The sequence below is a fragment of the Mytilus trossulus genome, chromosome 6 (genome assembly GCF_036588685.1).
Source record: "Mytilus trossulus isolate FHL-02 chromosome 6, PNRI_Mtr1.1.1.hap1, whole genome shotgun sequence".
Classification (NCBI taxonomy): domain Eukaryota; kingdom Metazoa; phylum Mollusca; class Bivalvia; order Mytilida; family Mytilidae; genus Mytilus; species Mytilus trossulus.
In genome coordinates, this window is record NC_086378.1 from 34,793,923 (window position 1) to 34,810,237 (window position 16,315).

Consider the following 16,315-nt stretch of genomic DNA (forward strand, 5'->3'; position numbering starts at 1 on the left):
GAATTGCAACATTATGTCACTGCGCGCGCAGGCGTATCATATGATCTCAGTTTACGTAATAAATAAACAGAATATGTGTAAGGGATATTTTGTTAAAAGAAAACTTGATTTCTATGAACATAAAAGGTAAATGTACTTAAATTGTAATCAAAAATTTTATCAGGTCAAATACAAGTGCAGTAACATATAAATAAAACATTGATAATTAATCAAATTTGTGCAACGATACTAATAAGAGTTATTTACGAAAACGATAAAACTATTACATACAGAAAAACTATTTTTTCGGCACACTCATTAGCCGTTTGTATAGACGTTCCTCATAAAAATGAAATAACACATTCTTAAAAATCTTTGTTAGACTGTTTCCAGCCCCATTGAGCATCATTTTAACGATTGCTTTATTCAATCATGAGAACTTCTATGCAATGGCAGTACAGGCAATTGGCGGTCGACAGACGGATTTTATAGTTGTCCTTTTTGGAAATTTGGTTTCTCTATAATATCGCTACTATACCCATTGATGTGTTTCTGGAAAGAATGCTAAGATTCCGAATTGTGTTAACGAATTATTTTTTCAAGTCTAACCCCAAAATTGATGCATTGTGCAGAACTTGACAAAAATCCCAATTAATTATTCTGCATTCATCACGCTTGTTACCACCCTGTCGATAATATATTAGATTAAATATATTATGTACATAAGAATTATGTTTCGTGCCTACAATGAAATACTTTATACTTTAATTATAAAACTATGCAGAATCGAATAGAAAAACACATATTGTGAATGGTCGTCTGTATAATTTAAAATGAAACAACACATTCTGAAAGTTCTTTGTTATACCGTTTGAATCTAAACCCAACCACATCATCTGTAGCTGATATTACATTTTGTACCTTTAAATCCATTTTCAGATGGTATATTTTAAAACTTTTGATAACTTATAAATAAATAGGTCAAACGCCTTGAAATTGTAAAACTTGACACGCTTAAGGTAAGTTTATTTTATATTGATCATTTTCAGTTTAAATTATCATCGTTTACAAATTACGACTCAAAACATGACGTCATGGTTGATAAATGTGTGTATAGTACGAAAACAAAGATAAACACAAATTTAAATACACTTATTGTATTACAATTTCAATAGGTACACTTAATGTGTATATGTATTAGTCAAAATGTTAATATAGCATTTTTATCTATTGTTAAACAAATTCATAACATAAACCAAAATTAGTACATTTGGCTAATTTAGGTCTTATATGTGAATAAAGGACTATTCAGTTTTAGTTGTTTTAACGATTATTAAACTGTAACAAAATATTCGTAGCCCCGCTCTGTGATTAATGTAAGATAACTATGGCTTATTTTCACACCATTGTATCATCATAAGGATATAATATAATTCAGTTTTCATTTACAAAAAAAAAACGGAAATGGAGAATCTGCCAAAGAGCAGATAACAGCCGAGTCCACCAATTGGTCTTCAATACAGCGAGAGAAATCCTGTACTGGAAGTGGGGCTCGGCTGACCCCTTAATAAAAATGTGTTCTAGTTCAGGGAAAATTTACGTGTTACTGAGACTCGGGACTAGGGACAATCGACTGCATGGTTAAACATATTTCGTGATATCTCAACCCTCTCCCTATACAACTAGTCTATGTTGAATAAACAAAGACACAAAATACACACAGTGAAACTCGGTTAAAAATAAGTCTGATTCCGATTTAAGAACGGGTAACAAAAGAAACTCAGGAAAATTTTATGTTTTTTTTCAATAATATGCAGTCCATGGAACGGTAAAACCAGCTTCTTACTTGTTTTTAAAAAAAAATAATGTTTGATTTATTCAAATCAATTTCTTGTTGAGGTTTAACTCATGACCAAGCACTAGCTATTTGCCTAAATTTCTAACAGGATACATAATAACATGTACCGAGTCCATGATAATGAACCTAAAGTTAGTTAATGTGTAATACAACCAGTGACTTTTCTTTATAAGTTTTTGTTGAGGATGAACTTTTAAAAACATTGTGCAGAAGTTATCATAGTTTTAAATAAAAAAATTCTGGACAAGAGTAAAGTCCAGTACTATAGAAAAAAATCCACATTATGTGTCATTGCATTTAAAATAATAACCATCACTGGAAGTTAACCAATCAAATATTCACCCTATTTCTTCGTTAGTACATACTTTAGTAACCAAGTAGCCTCAAGTGTCCAAAATATTCTATAGAAACACCAAATCCGACATAATAGTTTTTGAAACACCTTAGATACAATGTGTATGTGTATGACACAGATATTATTTTACTGCAATGAAATCAATAAAATGTAAGAGAAATTTTCTAATTCAAGGGAATCTTCTTTTTACCGTTTCTTTTATGCAACCTGATAGGACATACTATAATATGGTGGTATTACACTTAAAGGTGGTAAAAAAGTGTTTAAAACCTAAGCTTATGTCATATTGTGTTAATATAACAGACATTAAAATTAATATCCATTTACATTGATTGATATATTATGTTAAACATGATAATAATACATTTCTACGTAAAACATAACAGCTAATTTGGATTGTCATGATATCAGCCATTGCAACTCGTATCTCAGATGATCTAAAACATATAATAACAACCCAGAATGTTTTGTAGGTAATATGCATATCTGGGTTTCGACAGCCATAATAACACTGCTGGTGTTTGAAGTGTATACAGTTGATGGTAAGATTTTTTGATTTTATGTTTTTATGTTTACGTTTTATATGTGTCTCTGATCTAACTTTTCAAACTCATTTATTGCTGAAATGTGTGTAGGAAGATTTTACACTATTTTATTGTTTTTTTGTATAAATTATTGTTACTGTGTTAAGTTTTAGAAAAATTGTATATAACAAATTTAACATTATTCAAAGTGGCCGTAGATTTGCAAAATTCTGAAAGCTAAAATTACAATGTTACATAATAATACAAGTAATCAACAGCACATTGAAATAGTGTAGTACAATGAAACAAAGAATATCAGTTGAAATGTAAATCCTTAGTATCAATTTTAGAATTTTAACAGTGCTTTACACTGATCAAGATCGTGTGATTCGTGGCTAGAAATTATAAAATTGTTGAAACATGTTTTTTTCTCCTGACACTAAGAATTGTTCAAGACGTGTCTCGATTCAATTATACCCTCTAAAATTCGTCCCGATTAGCTCCTCTTGGATTTGTATGATATGCTATCATTTGATCATCCTTTCTATAAGTTATATCAATAGAATTGATATTTAAATGGTAAAATTTAACACCTTTGATAAATGTAAACTAACTTTAATTTCATGAACAAAAGGATATGAATCTAAATGTAGCCAGTACAGTTGGCATTTGTGTCACTTATATCTTTTGTTGTAGGAGCTCTTACAGTTTCATATTATGGCACTAATAAAGTTAATTCTACGACATACGGTCTAAAATGTGGAATTCCCATATTTATTTCCCAAGCGGTTTGGAGTAAAGCTGGGACATCTATGTCAACGTGTTTCATATCTGGCTGTTTGACAACATCTTCTCCGCCATATAGATTTCGACACAGTACGTCTGCGATATATGTAGATTTCAGTGTTTTGACGGCAAATGAAACTGGCATACAATGGACTTGTGCACATATAGGAGATACTATGGTCCATTTTAAAGTTGAAGTTGATTTAAGTAAGTACTTATTATTATAATCATCATTGTCACTGTTATCCTTATTATTATCATCATTGCCACGGACGCAAGAAATTAATAACGTGTTGTTTTCAATATTGTATTGTTTTTGCTTCATCCTACCCCCTTGATATTGTTCAAGGAATATTTTTTAGGTGTTGACAAAAAGAATGCGATATATTTTTTAAAGCCAAGTATGATATTTTCTTCTTGATGAAGCAATACAAATTAAATTGTGAAATATGTAATGCAGAATAATTTATGCCTTTTACGACTTTGAACTATAAAGTGAAGTGTTTGGTTACGTGTTGAAGGCTGACGTTGACCTATAATAGTGGACTTTTTAAAAATTGTGACTTGGATCGATAGTAGTTACAATGGCACTTATAAAGCATGTTCGTATCTCTAATTAGGATTTTTTTAGACTTACCTATAACATTCCCGTACACTTTTCTCTCTTTTTAATTCGTGATGAAATTGTATTGTTTGCTAGCCGTTTAGATTTTACTTTATTTCTGTAGTTGCATTATTTCGTTTTATACAGTGTGAATTTTTCCATCACTTTAAATCATTCTTACTTTTTCATCGGTCGATGTATATTATTAAGTCTTTTATTCTAAAATTGCTTCGGCTATTAAATACTAGTCAGAAATGCTCACATTAGGTATCTTTTCGATTCCTTATCTGTTTGGTTTTTTTTTTATTGTGAAACTCAAACCATGTACTTCACAACAAAAACTATAATTCTGGAAAAAAGTGCATTCGAATGTGAGAAATTGTTTTTTCGACCTCCTACAATATCTGACCATTTAAAAAAGTTAAGACTTCCTTCTAATGAGTAAGACATTTCCTTATTATTCAACTCTCTTTCAAATATCAATTTAAAGGTAAAATTATAAAATTACTAAACTAAAAAAAATCAAAACGGAAAATCCCTAACCAGACGGCAAAATCAAAAGCTCAGACACGTCAATCGAATTGACAACACCTGTCATATTCGTGACTTGGTACAAGTATTTTCTTATATTATTTGAAGAGCTTTTTTCAGAATTTTAGTGTTAGTTGTAAATTATATAATTTGGATTCCACAATAACAAAAAAATGATAAATCGAAATGATATCTTAAGTTGAGCATTCCTGTCTAGTGTTAAATTGTCGAAGCAATAGTAATACTATTCAACGTTAAACATTACTTTGAAATCGCCTCTAATGATCACATTTTTCTTACAATTTGTTTTGTACTATAGGTCCTCAATTGTTATTATAAGGTGTAGTACCATCAAATCATTGTACATCTGGTTGTATACGAAAATAGGTCGAAAAAATATTCCCTTGAATTTGGCAGTTGTAGGTAATTAATCCTACATTTTTATTGCAGTAAAACATTTCTGTTTCATTAACATATGTCTTGGATATTTCAAAGCACTTTTATTTTATTTTATTTGGGGTTTCTATAGAATATTTTGTAAACTTGAAACAACATGGTTACTAAAGCTTGCACACTTTAGTACGGGAAAAATTAGGGGAGAAATTTGAATTGTTAACTGACAGTAATGTTTATTATCTTATATGCAATGAAACGTTATGCGAATTTTTTTCTATAGTATTGGAAAGGATAAAACTTTACTCATGCCAAGTACTCCATTATTTGACACCTAGCTATAACATCTTTGCTAGCAAATATTCAGCTTTTGTCGTTCCTAATGAAGATAGATACAGAAAAGCTTTCCGGATGCATGAAACTTATAGCATGTTCTTTTCAATTTTTTTGTCATATACTTGTACTCGTACCTTTATTCCGAGATTGTAATAATAAAGAAAAACAAATAGATATTATATAAGACAACAGTAGTGTACCGCTGTTCGAAATTCAACAATAGATTGAGAAAAAGACAATGTCGGGTTTCAAACTAAAACTGAGGGAAACGCATCAAATATAAGAGGATAACTACGACACAACAGAAACAAAAATGTAACACACGCAGAAACTAACTGTTATAATAGAATAAAGGTTTTAAAAAAAATCCTAAATGAACAACAGCAATCAATATTAAATCAATTTGAACCAAACCGATCACTTTGATTTGAACAGCTATAAAAAACCTGAACACTGACTTATTAAGTCACGTGCAGTCTTTCCTGCAATTTTCAGACTTATCAACTGCAGGAAATAAAATGCTGTGCAGCCTATTTGATTTTTATAAATTTATATCAGCTCAGTCCATGTTCAGACTGTTAATTATAAAAAAAAGAAGATGTGGTATGATTGCCAATAAGACAAATCTCCACTAGAGACAAAATGACACTAAAACTAACAACTATAGGTCACCGTACGGACTTCAACAATGAACAATGCCAATACTGCATAGTCAGCTAAAAAAGGCCTCAAATTTATAATGTAAACACAATTCGAACGGGAAAACTTACGGCCTAATGTATATCCAAGAAATGAACGAAAAACAAATAGCCAAAACAAACGACAACAACTGAATTACAGACTCCTGACTTGGGACAAGCACATTCAAACAGAATGTGGCGGGTTTTAACATGCAAGCGGGATCCCAACCTTCCCCTGACATGGACAGTGGTGTAACAGTACAACATCAGAACAAACTATAAAAAAAAACTCAGTCAAAAAAGGCTTAACTCATCAGATTGATACAAATACAATTACTACTCAGAGTTGAAGTGACCGGGTATTTGTATATCCCAAAAAAAGACACTTAATACGGACCTGAGCGTACACACAGTTACTTACAGCTAGTTCAAAGCCACTAACAAATAATATAAACATCATGCATCTTAGACTGAATTTGGTTTGTCCGTATTAAACAAAGAAAAACGAGTGGTCAAAAAAGGTACGTAACAGTAAAGGATTTCGAAAATGCGCAGACGGACGATGACTTCGTAAGAGTTAATCAAATAAAAATAAACTAAAATTTATTATGCATAAACACAAAATTGTTATGACTTAGGATTTATTATTTCTTCAGGTGTGGCATAGTTATTAAATTAATGATTTAATCACGTTTTTGTGATGTATATACTAATTGTGTCTTACCTGGCAGAAGTTTTGTTGATCATTGATCGATCTATTTCCTAACAAACAGAGCAGTGTTATGAATGTTTTAAAATAATGGGCTTATGTTCATATGAAAACACAATATCCGCCTATCTATAATTTCAGTTCCTAAAGAAGGCAAATCAAAATGTATTTTAGACGCATGCAATTTATAACGTGTAGTATACATTTTATGTTTTAGCAAGTGAATGTTGTTCCTATTTTTGTTTAACCCTAAGCTTTAATTTTAAATTGTAGTTTAGCCAATATAATGTCAAATTATATTTTTTATTACACTGACAAACTTGTGAAGTTTAGACACAACTTGTTTTGTTATGGTAACATTTATCTAAATTATAGCTGCCCGCATTTGATTTACATAGCACTTATATCTTTGTAGCTCCTGAAAGAGAAGAATTATTAGTTGGTGAGTATGTTTGCTTATGTATGACATGGATTACAATTTATTCTGAGCTGTATATTGGTCGACTTATTTAGTTGGTCTTGATTTTGCATGTCTTAATACAAATATGATTCTACAGCATTTGGTATGTCGTCAAAAATAGTCTCATTGACAACTATATGTTTGTTAAGCCAAAAAAAAATGATAAATACGCTGTAACTATTTATATAAAGTGTTCTGTTGTTGATGTATTTTCTGTTTTATTTTTTAATTTTCTTTAGATCCTGAAGATAGCAACGTTGGATTATCGAGTGGTAAGTGTATTTGTTAATGTTTCATGATTATGTGTTATGTGCTATCTTAAGTTCGACCAATATAAAATTGAAAATTGAAGCTTACATTTGTACTTATCAGTTGTCTTTAACACCTTCATTTGTAGTCCCCTGGTTGTTTTTCCTTAATGAACTTATAAGCAAATGTCGCAGTTTGCATTGTTATACATATTATAATCGGACCGATTTACGAACTTTTCAATAAAAAGGTCTGTTTTAAAAAAAATGGTTGTTTATCTACAAGAGGTAGTCACATTTTGTTTCTGCATAAACTCGGACTTTTTATCTTCAAATACTTTCAGAATGGTACACTGTGCAGCGTTTATTCAGCAGCAGCAGCTCATATAGAAACAAAGCAAATAGCCATTTGCCCTTCAAAATACATTTACTTTTCTGAAATCTTTAGAGTCACCTAAGAAGTTATGAGCATGTGAAATGCATTGTTGTTTTTGTTTTCAAAATGTGATCCAGTTAAATAATTCGATAAAGAGTGTTTGCTTAATTCCTTTCATCACTGACTGAATATCATCTTTTTTTTTCAAACAAGTTATACGTTGATTAAAAAATAATGTAATACGTTGTTGTATGTTATTAGTTTATTAAGTATTGCTTTATCAGATGACAGTTTGTCATCCCCCCCTTAACCCACTAAAAAAATATCCTATAAAGAATAATTTTTCTTTGGATTGTAACATTTGATTTGAAGAACCTTCCTTGCGATGTATTACCAGCCCAGTAGTCAGCACTTTTTGTATATACAAAATTTAGTCCTGGTATCTATGATGAGTTTATTTACAACCACTGGGTCGATGCCACTGCTGGTGGCGATTTATTCCCCCAAGGGTATCACCAGCCCAGAGGTCAGCACTTTTTTGTGCTGATATGAATTATCCTTCATATGGTTATATTTATAAATTACCTGTTTACAAAATTTTAAATTTTTGAAATACTTGGGCTTTTTTTTTTACCTCAGGCATAGATAACCTTACCTGTATTTGGCAAAACTTTTTGTAATTTTGATCCTCAATGCTCTTCAACTGCGTACTTTATTTGGCCTTTTTAACTTTTTTGGATTCGAGCGTCACTGATAAGTCTTTTGTAGACGAAACGCGCGTCTGGCGTATATACTAAATTTATTCCTGGTATCTATGATGAGTTTATTTATAAATTTTAACTATACAGTATTATTCTTAACGTATACATTAGTGTTTATAACAATAAAAGCCTTAACGAATGAATTATTCATAAGCTATAAAACAGTTGGACATCTCTGGTTACTTCATAAAAATGTTACCTGAAATTGAATAATTGGGATGATTGATGTTTTGTCATTGACATCATATTTATAACGTTTGTTAGATTTGATGTATCTCAAAAGACTATCTGTCTTTTTACGGGAATTAGCTGTGCTCCTCTTCTAACAAACATCTCACATTTTTTTTTGCGTCATACAGGAGCTTCTCGTGAAAATGAACAGTTGCTAACAACATTATTTTACCTCAAATTTGGCTATATATAAAACTGATCTTTACTCAACAGATCATTAACAGTTTGGTCAAAAATATCAACCAATCGAGCTTTAAAAAAGATATTAAATTCAGTGAAGTCTGCTTCGAATCTTTGCATTCATCTAGAAATTGACAATGAGAGTTTGTTGAGACTTAAATGAATTTTTTAGGGTTATCAATATTTTCTATTTAGAAACATTTCAGCAGCACCTGCGTATGGAGAAAAAAGGCGCGAAGGATAGAATATTCTAGAGTTTGAGTTTTCCATAGATTTTATTGTTTTCTTGATTGCTTCTTTAGGCGGAATACTTGAACGATGTTAACTTAAAGTCGAGACTGCCGAGTATTCCAGAGAAACTTTAACGTTTTTGGTTCCCTTTATCTAATTAATGTCTCACAAATTTCCCTTTATCTTATTAATGTCTCACAAATGACAATTGAGGGGCAAATTATTACAGAGGGACAATCAAACGCATAGATCGAAAATAAACTGACAACGCCATGGCGGAAAAAGAAAAAGACTACCAGACATATAATGGTACAATATAGTCGTCGTCAGCTCAAATTCGTAGCGGTTATTGGTAAAACAAATTCTAAAGTATCAACCACGTTCACCCGTGATATAGTTTTTCATATTCCATACATAAATCGCCAAACGAAAAACCACTACTGACATACCTTTTAAGTGATTGCACTGTGATAATCCTGACCTTCACATTTAAAAAGACGATTTTGAATGATGGAAGTGTGTCCGTGGAGTTCAAGTTCAGAAATTTTGCATAAAGAGCGGGAAACTTTATCACATCAAGGACAAGAATATAACAGGAAACTCCGAAATTGACATGTAAACAAAGGATCCTCATAGAAACGAAGATGGCGAAATTACAAAGGAAAACATTCTGGAAAATGTGAAGGTCAGGATTATTACAATGCGATCACTTAAACGGTATGTCAGTAGTGGTCTTTCTTTTAACGATTTATGAATGGAATGTGAAAACCTATATCTCAAATGAACGAGATTGATAGTTTAGATTATTTTTACCGACAACGGCTACGAGTTTTAGCTGACGGCGACAATAGACATAACATAGGAAACTAAAGACTTGGCAACACGTTGGGATTAACAACTGATGTGTTTCAATGGTCTTAGCCACTTTTAGATTTTGAGATCATTACACGTAAGAAATTGCTTCAACAAAATTACAAATATGACAATTGTTATTTATTTCTTGAATGTTTTAAGCGTTGTTATTGCCAATTGACTATCCGTAAATATTGCAGGTGTTAAAGCAGGTATTGGTGTCGGTTCAATAATAGCTGCCATGGGATTAGTTTTGATTGGTATATTAATTGTCAAACAAAGAAAAAAAAACAGTATGTATCATAAAGCGTAAAAAACTTATAAGATATACCAAATAAGTATGCAAATCCAAATACGGTGCCAAGAAGAATCTTTGATTGTTTGGTTATCAGTTTGAATTCTATATAATATTTGGTTTTTATTTTACATCAATCAGACCATATTTATTCTTTATTTTGATTAATGTTAAATGCCGAACGATTTCATATCAATGCTTTTGTGTAAATTCCATGTGTTGATATTGGGAGGTGTTTCATCGGCACATTTGCGAAATGTTCTTATTTTTAAATGTCGAGGTAACGAAAAATCTTAGTTAACTCTGTTAGAGTATTTTAAACCCAAAAAAGTGAGTAATATTAGAATAATTTGCATTTTCTGTAGGTTCTGAAAATGAAAGAATGATTTTAACGAGTGCTGGTCAACCATCAACTAAAAGTTAGTATATTTGTATTCTGTTCTTTTCTAGGATATTTTTGTGTCGAACAATTCAGTTGGTTAAAGATATTCGTTAAAGCTTTGTTTATGTTAATTGTAAATATATTTACCGGCTTCTAAACTGCTTTTTCAGCTTTGTGTTTTGGTTTTCTGATAGAACAAGTGAACTGATAAACAATATGAATTCGAACATTTATAACAATTTGAGTTTAAACTTAAAATCCTTTTGTAATTATTATTTGACTAATATTTATGTTTTATGACCCATCTCATCGACTACTACATATATTTGTTTGATATATAGGCACTGGATATGAACACGGAACATCGAACGGTAAGTATGTTTGAAATTTAAACTGTTCGGTTCTATCAAGTAGAACAACCTTCATACACATGATACAGTTAACTAAACTAAATAAAATTAGACGACGAGATAATTTGATAGATACCAGCAGAGTTGTCTCGCGTTTATATCAATAGCCCTGCTAAGCTTAAGATGATGCTATTCTATATAAATACATATAACGTTATAAAAAAAAGCAAAAGACATTTACCTGACAATCTAAGCTATGAGTCATATCAGCCTGTCTTACTTTTGAAAAAAAGAGATCCTTTAGTTTTACCCATGAATATTTTCATTCAGGATATTAACTTTTAATGTTCTTTATACATGGCGAATATCATTTTGTCATTTTCAGATGTATTGTTGGCAGGTATATGATAGCTTTTGTTAAGACCAATCATTGCAATGTTACAAAAGAAAAAGGACGATACGTTCCTTAATTTACACTGAGGTTTGAATGTAATATTTACATTTATGTGTATTAAAGAGTATTTCTAGTAAAAGACAGTTAAGTATAGTCGCCGTCGCGTAAAATTGGCACCCTGATTTTTGTCAAAATTTTTGTAAATATCGACCGCGTTTACTAAAGATCATGGTTTTCAATTAGCGGAACAAAAATCCTGTCCAAATATCCACTACTGTCCTACCTTTTATTGTGTTTGCACTGTATAATCCTGACCTTTACATAACCTAAGATTATTTTGTATGGCATTGTTATTACCGGAAGTGTTGCCGTGGAGTTCCACGTGCTCTCCATTTTCTTGTGTCTCTCGGAGCTTTTCGTCATCTTTACGAAAAACGGGCGGGAAATTGTATCACCAATGACAATGATATTACCGGAGAGTAACGAATGTTATGGAATAGGGGATCCTAAAAGAAACCAAGATGGCGGTTTTTCAATGTAAATAATTTTGAAAAATGTGAAGGTCAGGATTATACAGTGCAAACACAATAAAAGGTAGGACAGTAGTGGATATTTGGACAGGATTTTTGTTTTTTAGATAGAAATTTAACGCGTTTTTCTTTGAAAACGTTAACACATATCATTCAAAAGCAGTATTTGATATTTCAAGGACAAAACATGTTATTGCGATACTGCATGCAAATTTTGTTGTGCAAATTCCAAACAGTTTTGTCAAAACATCATTTGTACCTTCTTTAATCACGGAAATTTCCTATCCGTCAATCAGCTCCACCATTTATTTTTTCCTTCACAAGGAATTTGATAGTTTTGATGTGATTATGTAGATTTTGTGGGATAAGTTAATATATTTTTGAGTGATTTGAATATATATAGTACTTCTTTTGTGTATTTTCTGTACATAAGTTATATTTTTGTTAATTTTTTTTGGACTTTTTATGAAAGTTAACCAAATTCTTCGGATAAGATTTTTTCCGGATAATGACTATAATTGATATTGTGTGAAAATAAATTGTGTGTCAATGTTTAACCTCAGAGCTATTAATATGCATGCAAGTGGTCGGGGAAAAGTACTATTGAATTTTCGCAGAGATTTGGTGTGTGACAGAGTGATGCTACAACCAACTTTTCTTGATATTCTGCTTTCCTTGGGCGTTCATCAGTGATGTTATGATACTTGCACCAGAAGGCAATACTGTTGCGTCTTCAAATAAGATTGATTAATTCATTGTTGGTTGCTTAACGTTCAGTGGTAAATATTTCATGCATGTTCAGGACGAAAACAAGTAAAAAAAAACAATAGGTAGGTCTTGTCATAATAAAGGCTATTCGGGATGATTGTCTTGAAAATTTGGACTGTCACTGGACAATGATGGTATATTGGATAGGAACAAAAATTTTGCATTGCAACAAGCCTCCTACGGACCCCTAAAAGAGTTGTTGCAAGGGGTTTTAACGTTCAAAGAACGTGTCTTTACCCGAAGCATCGGATTTATTGTCCCCATTCTGCCCGGACGTGACTGCAAACTTGATACATCCCGCACGGCCAAACGGACGCCCCACTTCGTTTAACTGCCGGCAAGGAGAAAACCTAGTGCCAATATATCGCTTCCAAAGTCACCCTTGGTGAACTTTAAATAAGAAACATTAGAAATTCCTATATGTGATCAAACTGATCCACATGTATCCTCACAACCTGATCCTTGTAAACGATCTCACTATCAGTTTCGTCCTTGTAGTTTTGAAAACAGGTTTTTTTGTGTAAAAGCAAAACCTCTAAAAAAAAACCCAGAAAACTACACAAAACTGAGTCTGTTAAACGTGTTGACAGTTAAGTCTTTTAAGTTTTGCTGATTTATGTGAGTAATCATTTATCCATGCATTAGTATTTGAACTTGCTGTCAGTTCATTGATAAAGATTGTTAGTGATGATCTGTCTTCAATAAGAAAAAGCAATTCTCATGTAGCACATCCTAGACATATACCGATCACTTTTATCCAAGATTGTGTCTAATGCGTACCAAACTTCCAAACTCCAGAACTAACTAGATAGTGTGACACCTTACGATTCAGACACAGTGGAGCCAAGGAATATGAAAAATAGAGCTATATAATATACTTAGGGCCTTTTATAGCTGGCTATGCGGTATGGGCTATGCTCATTGTTGAAGGCCGTACGGTGACCTATAATGTTAATGTCTGTGTCATTTTGGTCTTTTGTGGATAGTTTTCTCATTGGCAATCCTACCATATCTTCTTTTTTATATTAGCTCTGAAATCAAAATAGGGTATGCCATATCTGCTGCATGAAAATTGAAGTCTATATTTTAAGACTTTCAGAATTACACCAAGGTGTGTCTGAAAATATCATAGATACATAAAAAGAAGAACAATTACTTCGCCCTGCCGCCAGTGCTCTTATGAGCTATTTCCTCGTTTGTAATTGAATAAATATCAGAAAAAATCTCCTTTTTGTCATTGTGGTTGAAATATTGATATTTTTAGGTCTGAATTTGACCTCAATTTCACAATAATGTGACCACTCTGGATTTTTACGACCAAACTTTTCTTATTGTACACGTTTTTCTCGTTCCATCGATATATAATTTAGGTGGGTTTTCTTCCGGACCATTAAAGTTTTAAAAAATGAACTCTGATAGCAGTGCTATTTGTAATAATGTATAAAAACATTCATCGACGCCAACAAAAAACAAAAAAAACCCAAACTTTTGTCTTTATACTCCGCTACGATTTATACTGTTTGGCCACTATCTGTCGGTCCGTTTTCATAAAATTTACGTCAAAAAGGAAAAAAATAAAGAAGAGCTTGATTAAACTTGTGATGCCTCAACTAAACGTGTTTTGCCATGTCCTGGGTTTTCAAATTGAACGTTTATCAACTTCCTGTTCACTAGATACCATATTTGTTAAAACTTAATAGTCATGTTAGAATATGCATTACATTTTTGTTATACATGCATCTTAACTACCTACTTTATTTCGTTATTATTGTAGATGACAATCCAGAAGAAAAGAGAGGTTCGTATGTAAAGAATAGCCACTGTTTCTTTTGGTCAACAGTTAAAGAGGGTTTCAGTATTGTATTGAATCCCTTGGTGAACTATTTCAACAGGCAGAATGTTTCTTTTGAATTAACTGAACCAAATTAACAAGATTAAACGTTGAGATAGATAGTCATATACCAAAAGAATGATTTTACATTTACATCAATAGCACTGCTGAGCTAAGTACTTCAATTTTTAATCTACTCTGTTCGTTTGATATGTTTAAGTACTTTGTTTTGTTGTGGTTCACTAACTGTTTTAAATAATACTTTATGTTTTAACCATGTTAATGATTTCATATACCAAAAGAGTGATTTCACATTAACATCAACAGGACCGCTAAGCCCACGACCATCTTTGTTCAACGATGCTCATTCGTTTGATACGTTTTAGTACTTGATTTTGCCATTGATAAAGGACTTTCCGATTTGAAATTTACCTAGGGTTCTTTTTTTTGTATTATTTTAATTTTTCAACCAGTCAATATATCTATATAGCAAAAGGGGTGGTGATATCAATCGGAAAATCTCAGCTAATAAAATCATATGTAACTTACTATTTAAAAAAAGAAGATGTGGTATGATTGCCAATGAGACAACTGTCCACAAGAGACCAAAATGACATAGAAATAAGCAACTATAGGTCACCGTGAGGCCTTCAACAACGAGAAAAGCACATATCGCATAGTCAAATTTAAAAGATCCCGATATGACATTTAAAAAAACCCTTGTGTATTCCTATGTTATGATTTTCTATTCTATTTTTGATCAACCAATACGGTTGATAAAATATATTCTTTTAAGCCTTGACTAAGTTAATTATTAGTAGATTTACTGCAATGTGAAATAATTTAAGTCGGCTTTTTGTGTTGGTTTCTCTGATTTAACAAGTGTTCTGATTAACAGAATAAAATTCGATCACTTATAACTGTTTGAGCTTAAACTAAAAAGAAGATGCGGTATAAGTGCCAATGATACAACTGTCCAGCCAAGCTACAATTTGTAAAAGTACACTATTACAGGTCAAAATTTGGTGTTCAACAGGGAGCCTCGGTTCACACCGAACACCAAGTTATAATAAAAGTCCCCAAAAATTAGAAGGGTAAAACCATTCAAACGTGAAAACGAACGGTCAAATCAACAAGAATCGAGATACACGAATGAATGTGCCAAAAAATACAACGTTTTTAGGAATTTTGGTCCGTACTGCTCTTCAACTTTGTACTTTTTTTGGATTCGTGCGTCCCTGATGAGTCTTTTGTGGACGAAACGCGCGTCTGACGTATATACAAAATTTAGTCCTGGTATCTATGATGAGTTTATTTATATGAACAACTTTTTACCCTAAATTTGAAAAACACCATAGAAAGACACACTATAAAATATCACTTGAAATGGCTTAACTCAATCAAAAGACATATTTACATATGTAGACATGTTACACTGAATGAATACATTTGATCTATGATACAATGGAAATACGAAATCGATGAAAAGAGGTTAGAAGTAAAACAATTTCAGGAAAACAACTATAACCTTAAACAAATTGCCGCCAAATAGAATGTTTGTATGTTCTGTATCTTCTACCTTTAGTAGGAGCACCACATGGATTATGGTGTAAAGGAAGACATTAAGGACCCTCAATGCTCTTCAACTTTGTACTTGTTTGGCTTTACAAC

The 16,315-nt window shown here is 31.8% G+C and overlaps 2 protein-coding genes across 7 annotated transcripts in view; one reads left to right on the forward strand and one right to left on the reverse strand.

Moving 5' to 3' along the window:
- LOC134721218 (low-density lipoprotein receptor-related protein 2-like) overlaps positions 1 to 16,315 on the reverse strand; it is a 125,905-nt gene that overhangs the window by 43,590 nt on the left and 66,000 nt on the right. The gene's annotated exons all lie outside the window — the stretch shown is intronic.
- Positions 1 to 16,315, forward strand: part of LOC134721217 (uncharacterized) — a 43,268-nt gene that overhangs the window by 2,996 nt on the left and 23,957 nt on the right. For 2 of the 4 annotated variants that reach the window (XM_063584020.1, XM_063584023.1), the window contains exons 1-9: positions 40 to 126; positions 2,666 to 2,734; positions 3,413 to 3,709; positions 7,171 to 7,197; positions 7,455 to 7,487; positions 10,295 to 10,387; positions 10,755 to 10,808; positions 11,113 to 11,142; positions 14,588 to 14,611. In XM_063584020.1, coding sequence (XP_063440090.1) covers positions 114 to 126; positions 2,666 to 2,734; positions 3,413 to 3,709; positions 7,171 to 7,197; positions 7,455 to 7,487; positions 10,295 to 10,387; positions 10,755 to 10,808; positions 11,113 to 11,142; positions 14,588 to 14,611 — 640 coding nt within the window. In that variant the 5' untranslated portion in view covers positions 40 to 113. Of the gene's footprint in view, positions 1 to 39; positions 127 to 945; positions 999 to 2,665; positions 2,735 to 3,412; positions 3,710 to 7,170; positions 7,198 to 7,454; positions 7,488 to 10,294; positions 10,388 to 10,754; positions 10,809 to 11,112; positions 11,143 to 14,587; positions 14,612 to 16,315 lie in introns of those variants that run through there. The other 2 variants (XM_063584022.1, XM_063584021.1) reach the window with 2 other exon arrangements.